The sequence below is a fragment of the Schistocerca piceifrons genome, chromosome 8, assembly GCF_021461385.2.
Source record: "Schistocerca piceifrons isolate TAMUIC-IGC-003096 chromosome 8, iqSchPice1.1, whole genome shotgun sequence".
Taxonomy (NCBI): domain Eukaryota; kingdom Metazoa; phylum Arthropoda; class Insecta; order Orthoptera; family Acrididae; genus Schistocerca; species Schistocerca piceifrons.
In genome coordinates, this window is record NC_060145.1 from 146,354,854 (window position 1) to 146,377,327 (window position 22,474).

Here is a 22,474-nt window from a genome sequence, read left to right on the forward strand (position 1 = left end):
GATGCTCTTCTTATAACCTTTTTACAAGACACTCATTCTATTCAACTACTGTTCAAACATCTATACTATCAGACTAAATTACACTGACATCTGCGAAACCCAAAATTTTTTCTTCTTTTTCCTGAACCTTAAATTCCTCTCTAGATATCTCTTCGGCATCCTTTGTGATACAACATGGCAATTCTGCACCACAATAAGTTCCACTTAGACTAATGAAAGATGTTTGTGGAAACCAGAAATGCTGTTTAGGTATTTAAGTGTGGAAGATCCTACTGTGCACACTTTGGTTTGCCATATGTGCAGACATGCTGTAAAAGATGTTAGCTCAGATTATCAACAAGGCATGATGGCGAATGTGTGTCTCCAACTCCTGTGAAGCTCCTGTGAAGGTCCACTTATGTTTTGGAGTCTCGGTTTTGCAATGCCTTGGAAGCCACAGAGCAACAGGCTTGGACGATAATGTCAACATGTGAACAGTTGATCGTACATAAGAACAGTCATTCTCAAATGTCAAATGAATAAAGCAGTATATGTTACCTATTGTCATTTGTTTGGAGCCCTTAGTTAAGACAGATGTGTTCACCCCCAGTTATAACAGAAGCTGTTGATGGAAACATTGCATGCAAAATACAGGTGTTACCACAAAATTCGTGATGCCATTTAGTTGCCTGCATATCTTGGCATTCTTCTGGCACCTGCCCATTGCAGAAGATGAAGTCACATGTCATGGTACAATGGCACTGCCCAGCAGGATCACTACAAAGAATACCTTCAAGAACGGCGACTGCAAGACAATTATAAGATAAAAGTCGGCAAGTAAATCAGCTGGCTGACAAATCATCCATGCAGTGCAGAAGAACATACTAAAACCATTCATATACAACACTCCACCTTTACTGTTTATCCAGTGTAGACTGAATATCATTGGGGAGAGGTTACAATGCTCTCAAACTCCATTCTCAATCTATGCTTCTGTTTCAAGTCTTTCGATTCTTAATATTCCAGACTGGTATCCATAAAGTATTATACAACTTTTCACTCCCTATATTCTATCCCCGATACCTTCAGAATTTCTGAGAGTTTATTCCAACTGTCATTGTCAAAAATGTAGGAAAAGACAGACTGCTACTTACGATAAAGAAGATACATTAACTTACAGATAGGCACAATTAAAACACTTACATAGAGCTTTCAGTCACAACCTCCATCAGTAAAGAGACACAAACACCGTTCACATACACAAACAATCACATCTCGTGCATCCTTTCCTGCCAACTCCAGCATCTCGGGCCAGAATGCAATTATCAACCAGCAATCTGGATGGGGACGAAAATGGATAGCTGCTTCACCAACCAAGCCATCTGGATGCTTCCCTCCACCATCAGCTTTTCAGAACTGCACAGATGGGAGTTATCCATACTCCACTCCTGTAATTATCCCAGTCTCAACCTACTGTAGCATATTGTCCTCACACACTCCATCCAACAGTTTCTACCCCCTCTGTCCTGTCATCTCCTCCCCGTTCTCTCTTCCCACTCTGTTTATTTCCAGCCCTCTGCCAATGCATCTGCCTGTCTTTCCGCACTCCTCTTCTTTTCTCCCCACCTTCCTGTCTCACAACACTGTGTCTGTTGACATTCTAGTCCCTGCACACTCTACCACAGAGCGTTTGTCCCTCTCCCCCCCTATACATGACTACAAATGATCAGGGTCATAAGTATTATACTCAAATGTTTTGTGTTATACTTTCTGGCATATTCCACACCCACGAGAATCATCTAATTTTTTGTGTCTAAGGAATGAAAACTGAATCTAATGTAATTTCATGGTTGGCTCTGCTATAGATCTCAATAACTATGAGGGAATGTAGTGTACTCCAGTGGCCTACTTTCTGCTCAGGTCTTTCAACACTCTGACCAATTCGTTTCACAGTATCATCTCATCTACTTCTTTTCCCTTCCTATAATATTTTCTTAAAGTTCATTTCACTTGTATAGCCCCTCTATATATTCCTTCCACATTTCCTGTCTCTGCTTAGTATTGGCTTGTCATCTGAGCTCTTAATACTCAAACAATTGCTTCTCTTTTCTCAAAATGTGTAATTTTACTATAGATATTCCATCTTTCCCATATTTATGCATGCTTCCATAGCCTTTAATTTATCCATCAACCATTACTGCTTAGCCAGTTAGCACTTCCCATCAATCTCACTCTTTAGTTGTCTGTATTTCTTATCGCCCAATTCATTTTCAGCACTGTTATATTTTCTTTTGTCAATTAGGTATCTCCTGTATTACAAATGGATTTATTCTAGGCTTTACCTTCTTACTTGTATGACCCTTTGCTGCTTTCATATCTAACAGCTCCCAACCGTCTTATGCTGCTTTTCTTCTTCTGTTTCAGTCAAACACTGTGTAATGCTCCTTTTGAAACTTGACAACCTGAGCTGTGGCTACTCTAATCTTAGAAGTTTGGCATTCCACAGGTGCCACTAACTACTTACGTTGCCAGTTTGATTCGATCATGTGTCACGAGCAAAGGTCTTAGATCAAGGTATGTGTACCGTTGGTTTGGCGGGGCCTGGAGAAGCAGTTGGCAGAGGGGCACATGGCTGGCAAATTGTGGCCTTTGGGAGACTCCAGCTGTCTAGCACCAGTCTTGAGAAGTGGAAGGTTAAATCAGTTGGTGGGCAAGCCTGGCTAGCTCGCTTAACAATTGACGGGGGAGGGGGGGGGGGGGAGCACAAACACAGAAGGACATTGCGTGCAACCTGGTCAGCACGTGACCAGGCCCAGTGGACCGCACGCATCTACAAGTTTCCTCCTCCACTGTATTCTGTCCATGGCTGCTATCCGCCATCCATTCACATCTATTGACACTTTAAATCTTCATGGAGTCCATCCCTCCAACGCTTCTTGGGTCTCCCTGGCGGTCTCTTTCCTGTAGGTGTGAAATCCAGGAGCTTCCGAGGCTATCTGTGATCCTCCGTCTGGGCCACATGGCCGGCCCACTGCATTCGTTTGGCTTTGACAGTTCCTGCTATGTTGGGCTGCTGGTATAGTTCCTCAAGCTCTTGGTTGTATCTGATCCTCCATTCTCCTGTATCTGCATCCAGAACCGGACTGAAGATCTTCCGAAGCACTTTTCTCTCAAAAACAAGGAGCTTATGGAAGTCCTGTTTCTGGATACTCCATGTCTCAAAGCCATGTAGAACAACAGGCTGGTTCAGGGTTTTGTACAGTCGTATTTTGAACTGGGAGGCCGACAGGGAAGGAGAAAGAAGGAGTCTCACACAAGTAAGTGGAAGCAATGTCAGACTCAGCTCGGGTCCCCACGGTCGCCACTCGTGTACTTCTAGCTGAATTCCCCTGGGGGAACGTCCCCACTTACTCTGGAAAATTAAGGTTTGTGGCACCTTGACGATCGCCTGTGTGGATTGGAGGGTGGAATCCTGCAAGTCGTGGCTCCTTCGCACCTGAGTGAAGTTAAGTGTTGTTTTCTTTTTTTCAGTACTTGATGTTGTAAGGCTATGCCTGTGTTGTATAGAATGGGACCAGAATGAGATTTTCAGTCCCGAGTTCGAGTCTCGGTCTGGCACATAGTTTTAATCTGCCAGGAAGTTCCATATCAGTGCACACTCCGCTGCAGAGTGAAAATCTCATTCTGGAAACATCCCCAAGGATGTGGCTAAGCCATGTCTCTGCAATATCCTTTCTTTCAGGAGTGCTAGTTTTGCTAGGTTCGCAGGAGAACTTCTGTAAAGTTTGGAAGGTAGGAGACGAGATACATGCAGAAGTAAAGCTGTGTGAATGGAGCGTGAGTCATGCTTGGGTAGCTCAGTTAGTAGAGCACTTGCCTGTGAAAGGCAAAGGTCCCCGCTTCCAGTCTCAGTACGGCACACAGTTTTAATTTACCAGGAAGTTTCAGAATTGGACCAGTTGTATTAACACACCTACCAGTGTTTGAGCACATTACTGTTGGTCAGTGTTACTAAATGCAATTTGTGTTCTAGGCCATATGTTGTCAAAGTAAGAGAATTCTCTGTGATAGGTTTCTTGAAGGGAATTAATTGTGGTTGTATCTGTGTATGTTCATGTTATTGTGCAGCAGACAGTGATATGATCACTCCTGAATTCTAGCAATTTTTAAGGAGTGTTGGGTTCGACCATATTAGTACCCACTTTGCAATTTATTTATTTATTTATTTAATTTTATGCCCTGGAGATTCTTGTGTGAAATTTTATTTGCACAGGTTACTCTTCTCTTTTCATGTGTGTTGGCAGGGCAGCTTTGGCGGCAAATGACATATTGCTGTTCCCTAGCCCCAGAGAACAGGCATGTTTGTTGGCGTGGTGGCATTTCTGTCATCACACTATACCAATGCCTATCTATAGTGTTTCTCTTCTTCTTGTTTATTCTGGCTTCTTGAGATCTCTCATGAAGAGACACAAGTTCCGTAGTAGTGTTGGACAATCAATGATGTTATACAACAGTTAATAATTTAACTTTTGAAACTGCCAGTTTATTGGCATTTATGGCAACAAAAACACTCTTATACTCTCATGTGGTCAGCAAACTTCGTGTAACATTTTGTATGTGTAATGGGCCTTACTACGTCGCAAATCGTTCAAATAAATTAATTAAGCTGCTTTACAGTGTTGCTAGGCAACGTAATCAACAAGATGATACGTGTCTCAGTTAAAACTGGACCTCGGTATTTTGAATAAACTTTTGATTCATTTTTTGTCGAAATCAGCAGTTGTCTCAAAATTAATTTCCAACTCTGTGCATTAAGTCCAAACGCATTTACGTGATTTACAGGACAACTCGATCACCCACTGGCGTGTAACGTATTTCAATTCGAGCGCGCAGGTTTCAGGTTTCCCCAATGGGCTAAACAACTCTTTTGTAGTAACGTGATGTGTCTGTTGTGTGTAAAGTTTAAATGAAGCTGGATTTATTCTCCATTCGGGTCAAGATCACAAAATAAAATTCACCAGATAGGGCAGCGAACGGTACTGGCGCAGTTTTAGCACTCTAAGTGATAACTCGTCTCAGAGTAAAAGCCGCACATAAATTCACACTTTTTTTTATGCATACAAAATTCAAAATACCTTTATATTACTAGGCGCTCAGTCCGGAACCGCGCGGCTGCTACGGTCGCAGGTTCGAATCCTGCCTCGGGCATGGATGTGTGTGATGTCCTTAGGTTAGTTAGGTTTAAGTAGTTCTAAGTTCTAGGGGACTGATGACCACAGATGTTAAGTCCCATAGTGTTCAGAGCCATTTGAACCATTTTGAACCTTTATATTAAACAAATAAATTATGGCATGTAATTATTAATTAAACATTTCCGATTCTGAATAAACTTCAAGAACTTATATTTCATAATCAATAAAATTTTATCGTCTGAGAGAAATTATTAGTTTGCTAAAACGGATTCAAATTACAGTCAGCTGTGTCTGGCTGATGACGTCACGAATCGACACTTGCTTGGAATGAACGAAATACCTGCACTGAAAAATACTGTCCGTTGAGTAATTTTCTGTTTTTTATAACATATTTGGTACTCCCTGCATCCCTACACTGTCCCCCCCAATCTGTAATGTTGCGGTATGATTGAAGACGTTACAGGATTAACTGGAGCGTGCTAGAGTTGTGTACTCTGCTGTTACTCCTTAGTTCAGCCATCCCAAGAATCATACCACAAGTTGTAACATACACTTTACATCAAATTTTACAAGAATAATTGTAAATGGGGGCCTAACAGAAATTGCCCGTTTAACTGAATCTCCAAAAGTCAATGAATTTGTTCGAATTTCACTTTCTGACACAATGCACTTCACACTCACTACACAATACACACACAACACTTCACTACTGGGTGAGAAGCCCTTTCTACTGGATGCACAAGGCAGGGATTGCAGCCAATTTCGATAGAAAATGGATAGAACTGCAACCTCCACCGAGCTGTATACATAGCTATAGTCAGCTCAGTCATCTTCTACTTTCTTGCTTGCTTTTCAAGTGAGCTGTGTACAGTGTTGGGTTGAATGACATATCAGCTGGTAACATCATCTCTGCTTCTCCACTGTGTCTCTTGCGATTCTCTCTGGAGCAAGTCTTGTTTCACCTGATATTCTTTTGTCACCAGAACAATAAAGTGAATGCGCAATTCTTCCAGTTATTCGGCGAATGTGCTTCATAATTTGTTTAATAAAGATTATTTTCTTGAAATTTGGATTACAGCATTTTTTGTCTGTTTTACGGCTTGAAGCTGATTACTGAGAAGTGAGAAAGCTGGGAATATTCTCATTGATGTTTGTATCGTGATATATTGTTGTGTTTAAAAGTTTTCATTCGTTAACTGTCAAGTGCTGGTTTATTGTTATAAAAGTGTGTTACAGATTTGCTTATGCGTTTTTCCCTTATTTTGTGCAGATTTGCGTCTTCATCACAAATACTGTGAGAATTGTTCACCTGTGCTTGTTTTGTGCATTTTTTGTTGTTGTGTACATTGTCATCCAATACTGAGGTTTGTTCCATAACATTATTGTAGTCAGTTTGTATTAGACACTAGTCCTTGCATCTTCCTACCATAGTACATTCTTGGAATTTGTATTCCTTTTCCCTACCATAATGGTTATTGGTTCATCGTGAAATTCAAATAATTATTTCCGTATGTTTCATACCATACTTTCATTGTCTTCAGCACCTGGTTTTCTTCTTATTATGTTTCCCAGATTATAACGTCGATTTGACAGTTAGATTAGTTTCCTTTTCATTCCTTTCTCATATTTCCTTTAGCTTTGATCATGCCCATTATACATACATGAAATATACTTTTTACCATTAATACATATAAAATTCCTTCAGCAATTCATAAACATAAAATACTTATGCCTCTAGGGTAGCATTCTTTTAAACTTAACTAACCATCTTGAAGTCAGTTATTCTTGCTTTCTCTTGTACTTCAATCTATTAATTGCTTTATTCTCTTTTCAGAAATTATCTTTTCTGTGAACGTTTTCATTTTAATCTTCTTAAATTATATTATTGTGGTATGTTTGCCATAATGCATACATTATATTTAATAATAATGGAATAAAATAATCCTCATAACTATATATAAAATAATGAACAAAATAATACAGCTTGTAGCTCATCCTGTGGTTTAAGTTTAATATCGGTGTTGTGTTAGTAAATACTCTTCTCATTCTCTTTTCCTTCATTTTCTCTTCGTAAATGGTACACATCTTCTTATTGATGATATTGCTTTATCTCTGTGTGGTGGAACAAACATTAGAATTACAGTGAGCAAGTAAATAACTTCCTTCATGGGGAATTTGTATTATTCTGTATGGTCCATTATATACATACTGCCATTTCATATTTAACTTTTTCTTTATCAAGGCCTTTGGATGGTTTCTCACCAATATTTCTTCTCCAACAGCATAGGTTATTACCTTCTTCACTTTTTTATCGACTTCTGCCTTTCGTAATTGAGCTTCATGTTGTAGATTTAAGTAAACTTCCTTCGAGATGTCCTCCTTAGTGAGATTGTCTCCTTTAATTTGTGGCCATCCTTTTAGCCAGTCTAGAGAATCATCCTTTCCATACATCACTTGGTTGGGCGAATATCCTGTAGAAATATGAGACAAGTCGTTATAAATCCTTTCAAATTCTGATAACCACTTGATCCATTTGTAATGTTGGTGTGTGGTATAGATATGTAGAAATCGATTTACTTCATGGAACAATCTTCCGATTGGATTCTTACAGGGATAAAAGTTTAATATTGTATTCCTCCATAATCTCTCTCCAGATTTTGCTGATGTAATAGGCAGCATTGTCTGTCAATATCATCTTACATTTTCCAATCTCTGTTATGAAATCATTGACAAATTTCTTTAACATAGGACCCACATGTAGTTTCCTCAAAGGGTACAATTTCACATACTTCGAAAACATATCGTAGAATTCCAAAATATACTTAAATATTCTATGAGTATTAGGACATGGTCCACACGCATCACAAGATATCAATGTCAAATGGTGGTGTGGTATGACTGGATGTAATTCAATTTTTTGGCAATAGTTGATAGGTTTAGTTTTCTGGCAGATCTTACATTTCTTCAGAATGTCACTAGCCAAGCTTTCTAAGTTCGGATGGTAGCAATATTGGGCTATCTTGATTTGCATTTTAAAGAACCAAAGTGTCCCCACTTCAGATGTGTACACCACAGTAAAGAGTCCAGATGTTCCTTTGGAACACATACTTTCCATGGTTCATCTTTAGTTTTTCTTTGAAATAATATATTAGATGGTAAAGTATATAGACTACCAGAATAATTTGTAGCTCCTGGGATGATTACATCTGAAATAGATTTCCAATAAGGATCTTGTTCTTGCAACTGTGACATAATATGACACAACTTTGAAATTTGTTTCTCACATAATGCAATAGACAGATTCATTACTTTAAAATCTAAAGTCTGTTCCTCAACTTCTTCACTATCCTATCTACTAGATAAACGAAATAGAGCATCTACTACAACGTTGTCCTTCCCTTTTATACATTGCACTAAACTGTTATATTCTTGAAGTAACAAGGCCGATCTGGTTAACCTTGCATGAAACATTCTTCCCATAAAATATAAGACAAAGCTTTATGGTCACAAAATATGGTTATTCTTTTTCCATAGACAAAATATCTAAACCTTTTAAGCGCCCATACTACAGCTAGTACCTCTAATGCTGTGTTAGAGTATGCCCTTTCATATTTAGAGAGCGTTCTGCTTGCAAATCCTATAATCTTAATGGTATTCATATCTTCTGGATCATCCATTTGGATGTTTCAGAAGCATCAGTGGCAATCCAAAAATCCTGTTTAAGTTTTGGATGACGTAACAATGGGGCGTTAACTAAAGCGTCTCAGATTTTGTCAAATGCTTGATTACACTCAGGGGTCCATTTCCACATGATGTTCTTTCACAATTATTGTAATAAACATTCATGGCTGATTAATTGATTAGGCAAAAATCGGCGGAAAAATGAAGCTAATCCCATAAAAGATTTTAAGTCCTTTTTATTTTTAGGATAGGGACACTCTTTGATAGTATGGCGAGTATTATACTTATAACACAGAAAACACCATTTACTTTCACTACGTAATATTTTATTGGCACACGATAAGTCGAAACACAAAGAAGTAGATTTCGACAATCACGGTAACAGTCATGACGAATGTCTCACACCAACTAGTCAACAACCAAAGTAAAGTAAAACGAAGTACAAAAAAGCAAAGATATTAATATTTTCTTGCAGTTCTGCCACAATAGCACTCATTTTCTTAGAATTCGGCATAATACCGTCCAGCGGAATTATATGTCCTAGGAACTTCAGTTGACTTCTGGTGAATCTAGATTTCATTAAATTTACTGTTACTCCATACTCTAAGAATTTCGCAAACCCTTTTCCAAGCAGATCGAGATGGTCCTCCCATGGTTTGGTAGCAATCAATAAGTCGTCCACATACAAGGTAACTATCGAGCAAATCACGTCCAAGTACAGTGTCTAGCGCCAATATAAATACACCTCCACTAATATTTAGTCCAAATGGCATAACAGTGAATTGGTAACTTCTGCCCATAAAAATAAAAGCAGTATACTTTCGAGATTCAATAGAGATTTTCGTTTGCCAGTATGAACTCATATCAAGGGATGTCAGGAAGTGACCACCACAGAATTTCTGAATTAACTCATCCACATTCTCAGGTCTTGCCTGCCGTCACCATTCACTTTGAGGACTGCCAAAAGAGGGCTACAATATTCGGAATGAGAGGGCTCTATAATTCCCCACTCTAACATTTTTTAATTTCTTTGATAATGCTTCTCTCTTTGACCAAGGAAAAAATAGGAAGTGCGACAAAAAGATTCGTGTGGATACATCTTAGTGTCGTATTCAAAACCTTTGATTATTCAGGGATGTTTGCTAATTACGGACAGATAATTACTTAAGAAGGAACATAAATCTTCTTGCTGACTTGCAGATTCGGATTCGAAGATTTTCTCCTGAAGTGTAACGTGACTTATTTATTTTCCAGTATATTCAATATAGAAAATATCACCAACTAAATTATGGTCAATACCAATATAGCTAATCATTAACTTCATGCAACGCTGATTTGGGACTATTTTGCCCTTTATCATAGACGGTCAAAACGTCGCCTTTGCAGTCCAAGGTACACGTTCCTTCTTTTAAATTGATGGCTGCTCCAGAATTACATAATTACAAACACATACTTGGAACAATCAAGAAGGTACTTTCTACTGAAGCCCCCCACTTTATAATGTTGACTCGTGTCTGCTTTGAGACCTTTTGCACTTTTGCACTACGTGCTCCAGATACAGTACATCCAGTAACAGGAAATTGAAGCACTTTTCCTCCTTGACTAATTTGTTTAAAACAATCTTGCATCATTACGCTAACAGTTGCTCCAGTATCAATCAAAATTTCAACATCAATACCATTTATGGCTGCTTGAACTACTGCCTGCAAAATTCGTCCACACTTCTTCGAAATGTATGGTGTTTCTACAATCAGTTCCTCCCTCAGATCCAAATCATCATTATACCTCAGTACATTCACTTTAAAATGATACCTGCCGTCCTCATCCTCTCCAGCCATCCTAGGAAGGCTTTTGGTTAGTATTATTATTATTACATTGTGAGGAGGACTTTTAATTATTATTCCATTCTCGGGCATCTTCTAGTATCATATCGATCGAATCGACCACGGACATGAGCTGTTCCACATCATAGTCAGGGACATTTATAAGTTTCTCACATATATGAATAGGCAATCTTCCTTTCAAAGTATGTATCACTTCTCTATGGGAAATTGGATCACTCCAGTTCCTCGTTTTATTAATGTATTTCTCGAAATACTGTCTTAATGAACCACGTTTACTCTTATAAAATTCCGATAGATACACCTCTTTTCGTAGCCTCTCCTGTTTGCTACTCAACCAGTGTTTCGCTAAGAAAAGTTGTTCAAACTCTGCCACATGTATTACACTTCTCACTCGCTTCTGCAGCCTACAATGCTGCTTCACCTGTGATCTTGGGCACAATAAATTGAAGTCTATAATGTTCAGACCCACTGCAAGGAAACATACGCTTGAAATTGTTGATGGAAAATTTTGGATGGATGTCATCTTTTTCAGTCGAAAAGGTAGGAAACTGTCTGCTTTTGAGTGTGCTTGTCTCAACCTTTGAAGCTGACAATTACCCCCTTTGGACAAAAGTGTCATTTTCATAAGTCACAAAATTTATCAGGTATATTCTCACCACAGTTACATTTTACTTCACTACAGGATTTATTATTCCTAAGCCTGTCTTTGCAGTAGTTGCCTTTGGTCAAAAAATTTTGTTAAGATTTTTGTCCTAATTCTGACAATTTACAGTCTGTTTCACTTTGCCTCTTAGGTAATTCTTCAATTACCTTATCTTTCATACCCAGAAACTCACTAGTAAATAACTTGATAAGTTCATCATTTCCCATCTGTTTTTCCTTAACCACCTCAGCTTGTTTAAACTCGAAAGTGGTATTGACTTTCTCTTGATTTCCTTATTTTTAACCTCTATCCACTCAGAACGATCATCATCTAATTTTTCGAGTTTGGTCCTTTAAATGTTTATCTATGCCCTTGCAAGTGTTTATTTCGAATTCTGACATCTTTTTGGACAGATCCTCAATTTGCACATTAGCCTTCAAGTAACTACTTTCACAATTACAGATTTTATCTGACAAATAACTGTGCCCTTCTGAAATAGTTTCACATTTATTCTCCACCTATTTAAATTTATTCATTAATTTGGTGTGTAGGTTAGTCATGTTCATGGAAACATTTATTTCTAATTCACTAAATTTATTATTTAATCGTTATTCCCACTCCACTTTTAACTTACCATAAACCTGGATGACTTTGTGCCACTTTTTAAAGTTTTCTCCAAAAATCTTTTTTCTAGTTACGTATTAGTGAAAATCTGTGAAGCTGTCTATAAGATGAATACATGCCTCATCCAATAGAGGTATTATTTATTTCCTGAAATAAAATTTTCTACCATAGATAATGTCATAAACTTGGCACAAAGTCATCCCATAGGGGGGGGGGGGGCTGACTTTGTGCCACTGATTTCTTCTTGGTATTTTCAGTGCTAAACAGTGGGTGGCCTAATGACACTAACCTTCAATGTATCTTTGTGACAATACAAGGTAAGAAGATCCAAAATAATTGTATTTTATTATATAATTAACACATTATTACAATTTTCAATTTACAAAGTTACTGATTCCATACTTTTTTCAATTCAGGGATACAGAAGAGTCCTCTTTTTGTCTTTTTCTCTGGAGTCTCAATTTTTTGAAGAATGTCTGCATATGAATAAAATATTTCATCTATCTCTTTTGGCCATTTCCAAAACAAACCACATTATTGAAAAACATTCATACAAGCAGAGTCAGTTTCGGTTGTTGTAATTTGCCCAGGAAACAGCTCTCCCTCATACTGCACAATCACATAGTCCCCTGTAAAGAGAGTTTTACAAGACATTGCAGATAATGCATGATTACTATAGGATTCATGCACAGATGCAGACTCTGTTGTAAGGGCTGTTTCGGTTTCACTGTCTATGGACATGCCACTGCTGCTATCCTGGTACATAATGTTTTCTTCTTCACTGCTGTCACTTGAACAGTCTTTCTGATGGTCTATTCTTTTTTTTTTACCCACTTATTTGCTAGATGTTGAAGCCTCTGGTGTGGGTGACAATGACTGTGTGTCACAATCTCACTTAGCCTCGACCAATTCTTCATATGAAATACTTTTACCGGGGAGGAGATGAACATCGAGGCATTTCCACCTTTTTGTAGTTGGTGTTACTATTTCACATCTCGTGTTCTGAAAATGGTCTTTAAAACTCTCTTCTACCAAGCTTTGAATGTTACCAACCTCAACGTTGGAAGATAAACGAGACAGCACAACATTTCTGTCTAGTGGAAACATACCACCCTTCCTAAACCAATTTTTAAACTGTTGCATAAAGACCCCTCAATCTTTTGCATTAGCTTCTTCAAAAGAGAAGGGAAGCTCTCCTTTGGTATAGTACTACATCTAGAGCCACTTGTATCTTTCCAGTCATCTAAAATTTGTCTCCACTGACGTTTTAGTGGTCTAAGGAAAGCAACTTCAAGAGGTTGAAGAAGGTGTGTGGAGTTGGGAGGCAGAGCAGTGAAAGCAATGTTATTATCTCTAAACAACCTTAAGACCTCTGCATTTAAATGGGAGCTCAAGTTGTCGACAATTACAATTTTTTTACCATCCTGCTTTTTTTACAATTGGCAGCAACAGATGAGAAAACCAATCCTCAAAGCATTCATAATCGAGCCACACAGGTTTTGTCCTGTTATATCTGGTATGGGAAGGGCCATTTTCTGTCCAGATAGTCCATAGCTTCTCTGACTTGTAAACAATGGATGGTGGCGCTAGTGTCCGTTCAGCATTACCACACATCATTAGAGATGTACATGCCTTAGATGTGTTGCAAATCCTTTCTGGATATTTGGCACCACGTTTTGTAATAACTCTTTTGGTCCCTGGATCATCTACCAAGTTCGTTTCATTGTAATTCCATACATGTGATGGAGGAATGCCTTCTAGCTCCCTTGAAAGTTGATCAAAATATTCATTGATTGTCACTTCATCAACAGCTGCTCTAGCCCTAGTGATGTTTTGGGCAAATCTGCTACTTATTTTATCACTGTGGCGTGCCAGAAAAGACTTGGCAAGTAATTTGGAGAAGATAACACTCGGCGTCCACCTCTGTCAAGATATGCTTTTAGAGTAAACCGTAAATCGAGCAATGAAAGTGGGAAACCATAATCACACATCGTGACAGCAAACATATCATCCTCTTCTTTACTAAACACAGTTTGTGCACCAATCTGTGCATTATGTTTCCCATGTAGCTTATTCATGAGGGTATTTCGGTAAATACCGTATTAATTTGCTGCTGCATGAACTGAAATTTTCTTATCACGAAATTCTGTAAGCGCATTCCCAACATATCATTAGTGTAGTTGGCATAGGGACGACAACTGGCGGCCTTTTTTTGTTATGTTCGTGGAATTTGCTGCAACAGAATCGTATACAGAAAATGTCTTATGAATGTCGGTGCAGTATGTAACAGAAAAATTACCCAGAGCCTTCAGCGACAAAACGATCACACTGTGGCAGCAGACTAATAAATGAAGTAGGAAAACAATATACTAACGTCAGTTAGCTTAAATTCTTCCTTCTGTAAGACACAATATAAATTTTTCTACGAACACGCTCACACTGCAAAACACTCAAGACAGTAGAGACGATCAGCCGGGAATCTCAGAAGCATGACGTAAATAACGAATACACCAGCAGATGGTACTACTATCCATCTATGTTCAGAGTACATCAACACCTCTGGTGGAAACACCCGGAACTGCTAGGACACATTTGTTCGAAAGAAAAGCGGTTGGCACAAATTAACCTGTGCGGAACCAAGTCACATCGGTTTACGGTATCGAATTTCTCATATAATTGTCTATTATCATCTTTAAATGACTCGAACTTGTCAAATTTTTCATTGAGTAAACCCGTTTGGGTGTCGAATTTTTCAGTTTGGGAATCAAATTTAGAGGTGGTGTGGCAGTCTATGTTAACAAGTCACTTAGCGGCACAGTCAATAGATTAGATCTAGATTTTCTGTGTGATGAACAAAACTTTGAAGCTGCTGGTATAGTAATAGACAGATTTAAGTTAGTTGTAATTTCCCTATACAGGTCACCTAAGGGTATAAACCAATGTATTTTTAGAAAAACTGGACCTGCTGTTACATGTACTTACAGATACTAGATGGATACATTATGATATTGTGATAGGTGGAGATGTGAATGCTGAATTCGATGATACAACACAAAAACGTACTATCACTGAACTCCAAAACCAACAGTGCAACTTACATTCAATCAATAACAAGCCTGCAAGACAACATGCATGTGTTGACAATATTTTTGTGAATTTTAAAACAACAGAAGAATCATGTTTTGCGACAGTATTTCCATATTTTGATCATGATTCAATATCTTTAAATTATACAAGTAGGCTCCCTCTTGATAAGAGTATCGGTAACGTAAATAAGCCTGTCCCAGAAGTTCTGGTCACTAGACCAGTGACAGATGAGAAAATTGACAGTTTTGCACGTCCCTTTCTAACAGAGATTGATGGCACACATTTTACTCTAAGCAATTATCTGCCAGCAAAGGCAGGTACCAACAATTATCTGTTTACATTGGTAACATAGGATTAATAAGTGGATCACAGTACGGATTTAGGAAAAACCTGTCAACCATTGATACCATAGACAATGTTGTTAAACACATTCATCAAGTATTTGAAGATAAATGCTTTGCTCAAGTGACTTTTTGTGACCTAAGCAAAGCCTTTGACTGTGTAGAACATACACTACTACTAAAAAAAAAAGGACTTTTATGGTGTTAAAGGTAACAGCCTTAAGCTATTAAGATCATATTTACAAAACCGTAAGCAAGCCATCTGTGTTGGGAAAGAAATGTCCAGTATAGAACAAGTTAAGGTAGGTGTTCTGCAGGGATCTGTGCTGGGCCCTTTCCTTTTCCTAATAATGATAAATGACCTGCCATCATTTATTAAATCCAGAACAGTACTCTATGCTGATGATACAACGTTTCTGAACAGCAGTAATGATCTTAATAGCCTTAAAACATGCGTTACAGAGACAATTGAGCAAGCTTCACTCTGGTTTAAAGCAAATGGGTTCTTTCTTAATGAAAGCAAAACCCAGCAGGTGGTATTTAGTTTAAAAGACAAGTTTCCATCAGATGATCCTTGTTGCATTAAATTTTTGGGGGTATATTTGGATGATAAACTTTCTTGGAATCCACATATTAAATATATTAGTGGTAAATTGTCTAGTGTAATCTATTTGTTAAGGCGATTAATGCACTGTGTCCCTGAAAATTATGTTAGAGTATCTTACTACTCATTTTTTCAAAGCGTCATATCCTATGGCATTATTTTATGGGGAAACTCCATTTGTGTGTATGATATACTATTGCTGCAAAAGAAAGCTATTAGAATAATTACAGGCTCACCATGCAAGGCTCATTGTAAACCTTTGTTTACTCAACAAAAAATAATGACAGTAGTAAACCTATATATTTATTATGTCTTAATCTACACAAAAAAGAACTTACATAAAGTAAAACAGAGTGCAAATATACATTGTTACAACACTAGGACAAACAGTTGTATCTATATGTCCTACCACAGACTGTTCAAATCAGTCAACAGTTATGAACTTATGGGCCACAAATTATTTAACAAACTTCCACAAGCTATACAAAATTTACCAGAGCAACAATACGAACAAACACTTTATGACTGGTTAGCTGTAAACCCATTCTACAATCTAAAGGATTTCATGACCTGTGATATTAAACTGTAACGTTAATAACAATTCTGTTCTTTTATAGCATGTACTGTATTGTATTATGTGTATGACTTTGTCTATTGCTGTAATGGCTTGAAGACAATAAAATTGTTATTACTATTATCATTTAAACGTCGTATCATACATTCTCAGTTAACTGACATTGCATGCTCGCCATGAATTTAATAATATCATCGTTAAGCTCAGTAACATTTGATGTAAGATTCACACTTTCCTGTGTAACTTTGGTATGTTACTATTTCTACTTGTACTTGGTCTTCTGCTACTGTCACCTCCACATCAATGATATTACTGTGATAAATTATGTGATTGGTGTCTTACATTTGGGAGTCTTTCGCCAAGATTTGCCTCACTCAAATTATGCGATTGCTGGTCCATAATTGGTTCCCTAGTACCTCCTCATGAGGATTATATCCACTTTCACCCCCCCCCCCTCCCCCACCCACCTGTCACTTACAAACTCTGGGTTGCATTATCTCATGCTCTCCTTGTTCGGATGCGCATTTCCCCTAACATCTTTATACACAGTTAAAATATCAACTCAAAATATACTTTCACCAGCCGTAGAAATGTAGTTTTATACTATGTCTAACCTACTCATACCTGCGAGTATCTCACATTAGCTGTGAGTACTTATCCTTTCCAATGGGCCGAAGTTTGAGCCTTGGGCCTGAAGTCGTTAGTATATCCTTTTCAAGCCCCAAGTTGCGGCACCAAATATACTGATGCCTCATCTATAGTCTTTCTCTTCTTCTTGTTTATCCTGGCTTCTTGAGATCTCTCATGAAGAGACACGATGCAACAAGTTCCGTTGTGGTGTAGGGCAATCAATGATGTTACACAACATTTAATAATTTTACTTTTGAAACTGCCAGTTTATTGGCATTTATGCCAACAAAAACACTCTTGTACTCTCATGTGGTCAGCAAACTTCGTGTAACATTTTGTATGTGTAATGGGCCTTACTACGTCGCAAATCGTTCTAATGAATTAAGCTGCTTTACAGTGTTGCTAGGCAACGTAATCAACAAGATGATACGTGTCTCAATTAAAACTGGACCTCGGTATTTTGAATAAACTTTCGGTTCATATTTTGTCAAAAACAGCACTAGTCTCAAAATTAACTAATGTACGCTATTTACTGGACAGCTCGATCACCCACTGGCGTGTAACGTATCTCAAATCGAGCGCGCAGGTTTCAGTTTTCCCCAATGGGCTTAAGTCTAAACGACTCTTTTGTAATAACGTGATGTGTTTATCTTGCGTAAAGTTTAAATGAAGCTGGATTTATTCTCCATTCGAGTGAAGATCACAAAATAAAATTCACAACATAGGTCAGCGAACGGTACTGGCGCAGTTTTTGCACTCTAAGTGATAACTCCTCACAGAGTAAAAGCCGCACATAAATTCACACTCTTTTTTATGCATACAAAATACCTTTATATTAAACAAATAAATGATGGCATGTAATTACTAACTAAACATTTCCGATTCTGAATAAACTTCAAGAACTTGTATTTCATAATCAATAAAATTTTATCGTCTGAGAGAAAGTATTGGTTTGCTAAAACGGATTCAAATTAGAGTCAGCTGTGTCTTGACGATGACGTCACGAATCGACACTTGCTTGGAATGAACGAAATTCCTGTACTGAAAAATACTATCCGTTGACTAATTTACTGACTTTTATAACAAATTGGGCGCTCCTTACATCGCTACAACATGGACTGACTGGCCGTCTGCCGCCCCTATTGGTAATGGTGGCTCAAGTTGACCCTGCGGCGGGCGCGTGGCGGCGTACAGTGCCGCCAATTTTGTTTTCGTTAAATAATTACGTCAGCGCACCGAGCACGCAATAGTGGTGCTAGATGTGCTTCGATTGTTTAGTCACGCGCCAAACTGCACTACTGCGCCGTCATTATACCCACCATAACAGCTGCGACTCACCTGTGAAGTGGACGGCTGCACCGAGACGGCACTGCGTACCGCATGCGCCCGGTAATGTAAGTACATGTAGCCGTACCACTGTCGAATGTTTTGATGATTAGAAACTTTGCTTTACAACTCTGGGTGAATGATGATTTAGTTATTAACATTGCTTTGGTATTAGAATTATTTTATTGTCTCCCAGGTCCGTACAAAGGAAAAGACTAACACCAGAAGCCGACAGCGTCTTCTTCTGCAATCATCAGACGAAGAAGATTACGTAGATTTCTCTGACTGCGATGAGGAAGCAGAAATAATTGAAACTGCAGATCATTCCAGCGAATCTGAGCAGTCATGCGTTGACGGGAATGAAGTGAAAGGAATGCCACATGATGACTGCCATTTTTATATTGGTAAGGACAAAGAAACTTTGCGGATAAATAATCCGTTAGCACTACCAAGGGAACCAAAACGTAAGAATGTAATCAAAGTCCTACCTGGCCCGAAATGCAATGGTAGCGAAGCTAAAAGTGAAATTGAAAGTTTTCTCAAATTGTTTGATCCTGAGATAATTGATTATGTCGTTGCAGACACAAACAAGTACACAAATAAGAAGAAATCGTCTGTGAATTACTCAAGGGCTAGAGATTGCAAAACTACTTCTGCTTCTGAAATAACGGCTCTTTTAGGAGCACTGTTTCTCATTGCTGTACAAAAAGGAGGACGCACAAATGTATTAAAACTGTGGGCATCAAATGGAACAGGAATGATTATTCTAAGGGCAGCATTTTGCTACAAACGCTTTCTGTTCTTGCTCCGGTCACTCAGGTTTGACGATACTTCTACAAGAAAAGAACGACTAGCAACTGATAAACTTGCTGCCATCCGCGATCTCCACTCAGCATTTCTGAAAAACTGCAGAAATAACTACAGTCCAGGGGAGTTCACAACCACAGACGAAATGTTTGTCCCATTTCGCAGACGTTGTGTTTTTGTTCAGTACATGCCCAATAAGCCCGCTAATTATGGATTGAAGTTGTATGCATTGTGTGATAGCAAGACATTTTATATTTTTAATTTTGAAGTGTACTGTGGCAGACAGAATCCTGGACCATATGTTGCATCTAACCAGCCAATGGATATTGTGAAGAGATTGGTTGAGCCAATCAAGGGAACGCACAGGAATGTAACTACGGACAACTACTACAGTAGTTACCCTGTAGCCCAGCATCTTTTAGAAAATGGGCTAACGTTCATTGGAACATTGAAAAAGAACAAGGAAATTCCTCCGGAATTTTTGCTCAACAGATCGCGAGAAATTGGAAATTGTCTTTTCGGATTTCAAGATGACTGTTTCGTGCCAAACAAAAAGGAACAAGGCTGTGCTTTCCCTGTCGTCAATGCATGATACTGCTGAAATCGACATTGCTACAGGCAAGTCTGTAAATTTGGACTACAATGCAACAAAAGATGCAGTCGATACTGTAGATTATATGTGTACATCCTACTCTACACAAAGGACCACAAGAAGATGGCTCATAGCTTTGTTTTTTCGTTATCTGCATATTTTTGGGATAAATTCCCAGGTCTTGTTTTTTGCAAACAATCCAGAGAAAAGATTCATAAGAAGAACCTATCTAACAAACCTGGCATTGGCTCTGATGGACTGAAAGAAAGGGCTCAGCTCTCTACTCTACCATGAGATATTCAAGGATTTCTGTCACCTCATCAATCAATTCCCGCCAATCACGATGAGACTGTAAGCAGGTGTGGGAAGTGCCATCTTTGTGGTGGTAAAAAAAAAATAAATAAAACTACTGTCACTTGCAATAGCTGCAAAAGATTCATTTGCAAGCAACATTGCTACAATGTTGTCACATGTAATGATTGCAGAGCTTCTCCGGAGGAAGAAAGTGTGCGATTCTTTATATGTATTTAATGACTGCCTTAGTCTTTATTATTACTACGAAGTTGTTATACATATTACACATTTCTGTAAAACTTACTTTAACAATGGTAAACAATCACATCATATCTGTGGTTATAATTTATTTGTTATTAAAGTAGCACTTAGGAAATATCCTGGAAATATATGTCAGGTATTCTGTAACAATTTTAATTTTCCCATGCACCTTGGATATATGTATACAGATCATATTAAAAGTTGCTGTTAAGAATGATGTTATAAACAATAAATAATTAATTCCACCAAAAAATTAAAAAAACTGCTTTTTTATGTATTTAAATGTAGGCGGCACTGAGTGCCGCACGTGCCCGCTGACTCAACAATCTTAAGCGCGCCTGCCGCAGGGATAAGTACACCTGGAAGTTTCATATGTGCCATGGCGGAGTGTCACTGCTTATGTGGGAACCAATAGTTAGATCTGTTTGGTGAATGTAAAGAGCTCAGAAGATTAAGGTGTGTTTGCGAATCCTGAGGTTCTTCCTCATTATACCTCTGCAACTGTTCTTTTAAAGCTGGCATGCTTATTACTACTTCTCAGTTCATTAAGAATAAGATCTGTTACTTACCATTATAAACTGCAAAACCGTGCCTTGATTCGCAGTCATTAGCTACTACACTTGCAGTGAAACATTGCTGCTCGCAGCTTGTTGGCTGTTAAGTGGCCCTCTGACAGCTACAATTAGTGGTGGTGTATCTTATGATCACTCCCATATTTGCATGAATGTTATCCGATTGTGTAACAGTTACCTAAGCTTACAATTTGTTAGTCCATTTAACAGTTATTATTGTAAATCATTTGGTTGATAAAATTGTTTGTTGAACCTGCTTACACCCACACTCAGTTGATGTGACTCTTCTGGTTTTGGGAGCTCTGTACTTCCGACCTTCATGTCCGATCTGGTGCAATCGTTAAGATCGTCTTTTTAAAGATTTGAACCTGTTCAAGCTTTGGTGACAACTCTGTTTATTTTCATAAGTTTTGAATTGTAATGTTAATGTTGCTGTAAGATAATAAATTATATTACATGCAACAACAAAGGGCAAAACGTGTGGGTCCACCTTCCACATTTTTCCCTTAAGGGTATCCCAAAGCTAGTTGTGAGATATCAAACCTTTATATCAACGAAAATAAACATTTTTTGAAAAAAAAATATAATTACATTGAAAGGTTGGAGGGAAAAGGAGAATTAAGGAACTCCTCAAAATTCCTAAAATACACCAGTCCGTTCTTTTCATCCTCTTCCTTCTCCTTATACCCTTCTGCCAGAAGAAATCAGTGCCTATGAAAGCTTCCACATTTCCTTATCTTTTGCGTTTTGTGAGATTTTATCTATCTGATTTTAAAAACCTTTGGTTCTCTCTACTTATTCAGCTCACATCTCCTTAATTTCCAGTCTTTGAGCAGTTTCTGAGTCTGAGGTATCATTATGTAAATCAGTCTGAAACATTGGTGTCCACAAGTGTCTTCCATGTATGCAGTCTTATTATGTGATTTTTAAACAAACTGTTACCTAATACTAAGATATGCTCTATGTAAAATTTTACCAGGCAGATTCTCATTTCATTCCTTTTCCCAGTCCATTTTCTCCTACTATTGTTCCTTCTCTTCCTTTCCTAATAATCAGATTCCAGTTCCCCATCAGAATTACAATTTTGTCACTGTAAACTAACTGAATAATTTCTTTTCTCTTCATACATTCTTTCAGTCTCTTTATCTGCAGAGCTATTTTGTTTATAGACCTCTATGATGGGTGATGGCTTTATATAGCTATCATTTTAGAATGGATAAGAGATGGAAGTACCTTCAGCCAGCTTTTAAGGACAGCACTGTATGCACATGGGCCCATTCAGTGGCAAATAATTTAATCAAAGTATAGATTGCAACTAAGATTTGCTCAGTTTGTGAGGCACAATTTATTTTATTTATTTATTTTTTTAAATTCACACTGTAATTAGTGAACTCCAATTGCAGAACTTGCAGGAAAATTTTGA

At 38.0% G+C, this 22,474-nt stretch overlaps 1 protein-coding gene across 1 annotated transcript in view; it reads left to right on the top strand.

Annotated features, from left to right (window-relative positions):
- Positions 1-19,924, top strand: part of LOC124712141 (piggyBac transposable element-derived protein 4-like) — a 102,017-nt gene extending 82,093 nt beyond the window's left edge. Inside the window, exon 2 of the mRNA XM_047242439.1 lies at positions 18,722-19,924. Coding sequence (XP_047098395.1) covers positions 18,722-19,924 — 1,203 coding nt within the window. The remainder of the gene's footprint in view (positions 1-18,721) is intronic.
- Positions 19,925-22,474: the final 2,550 nt, after the last annotated feature.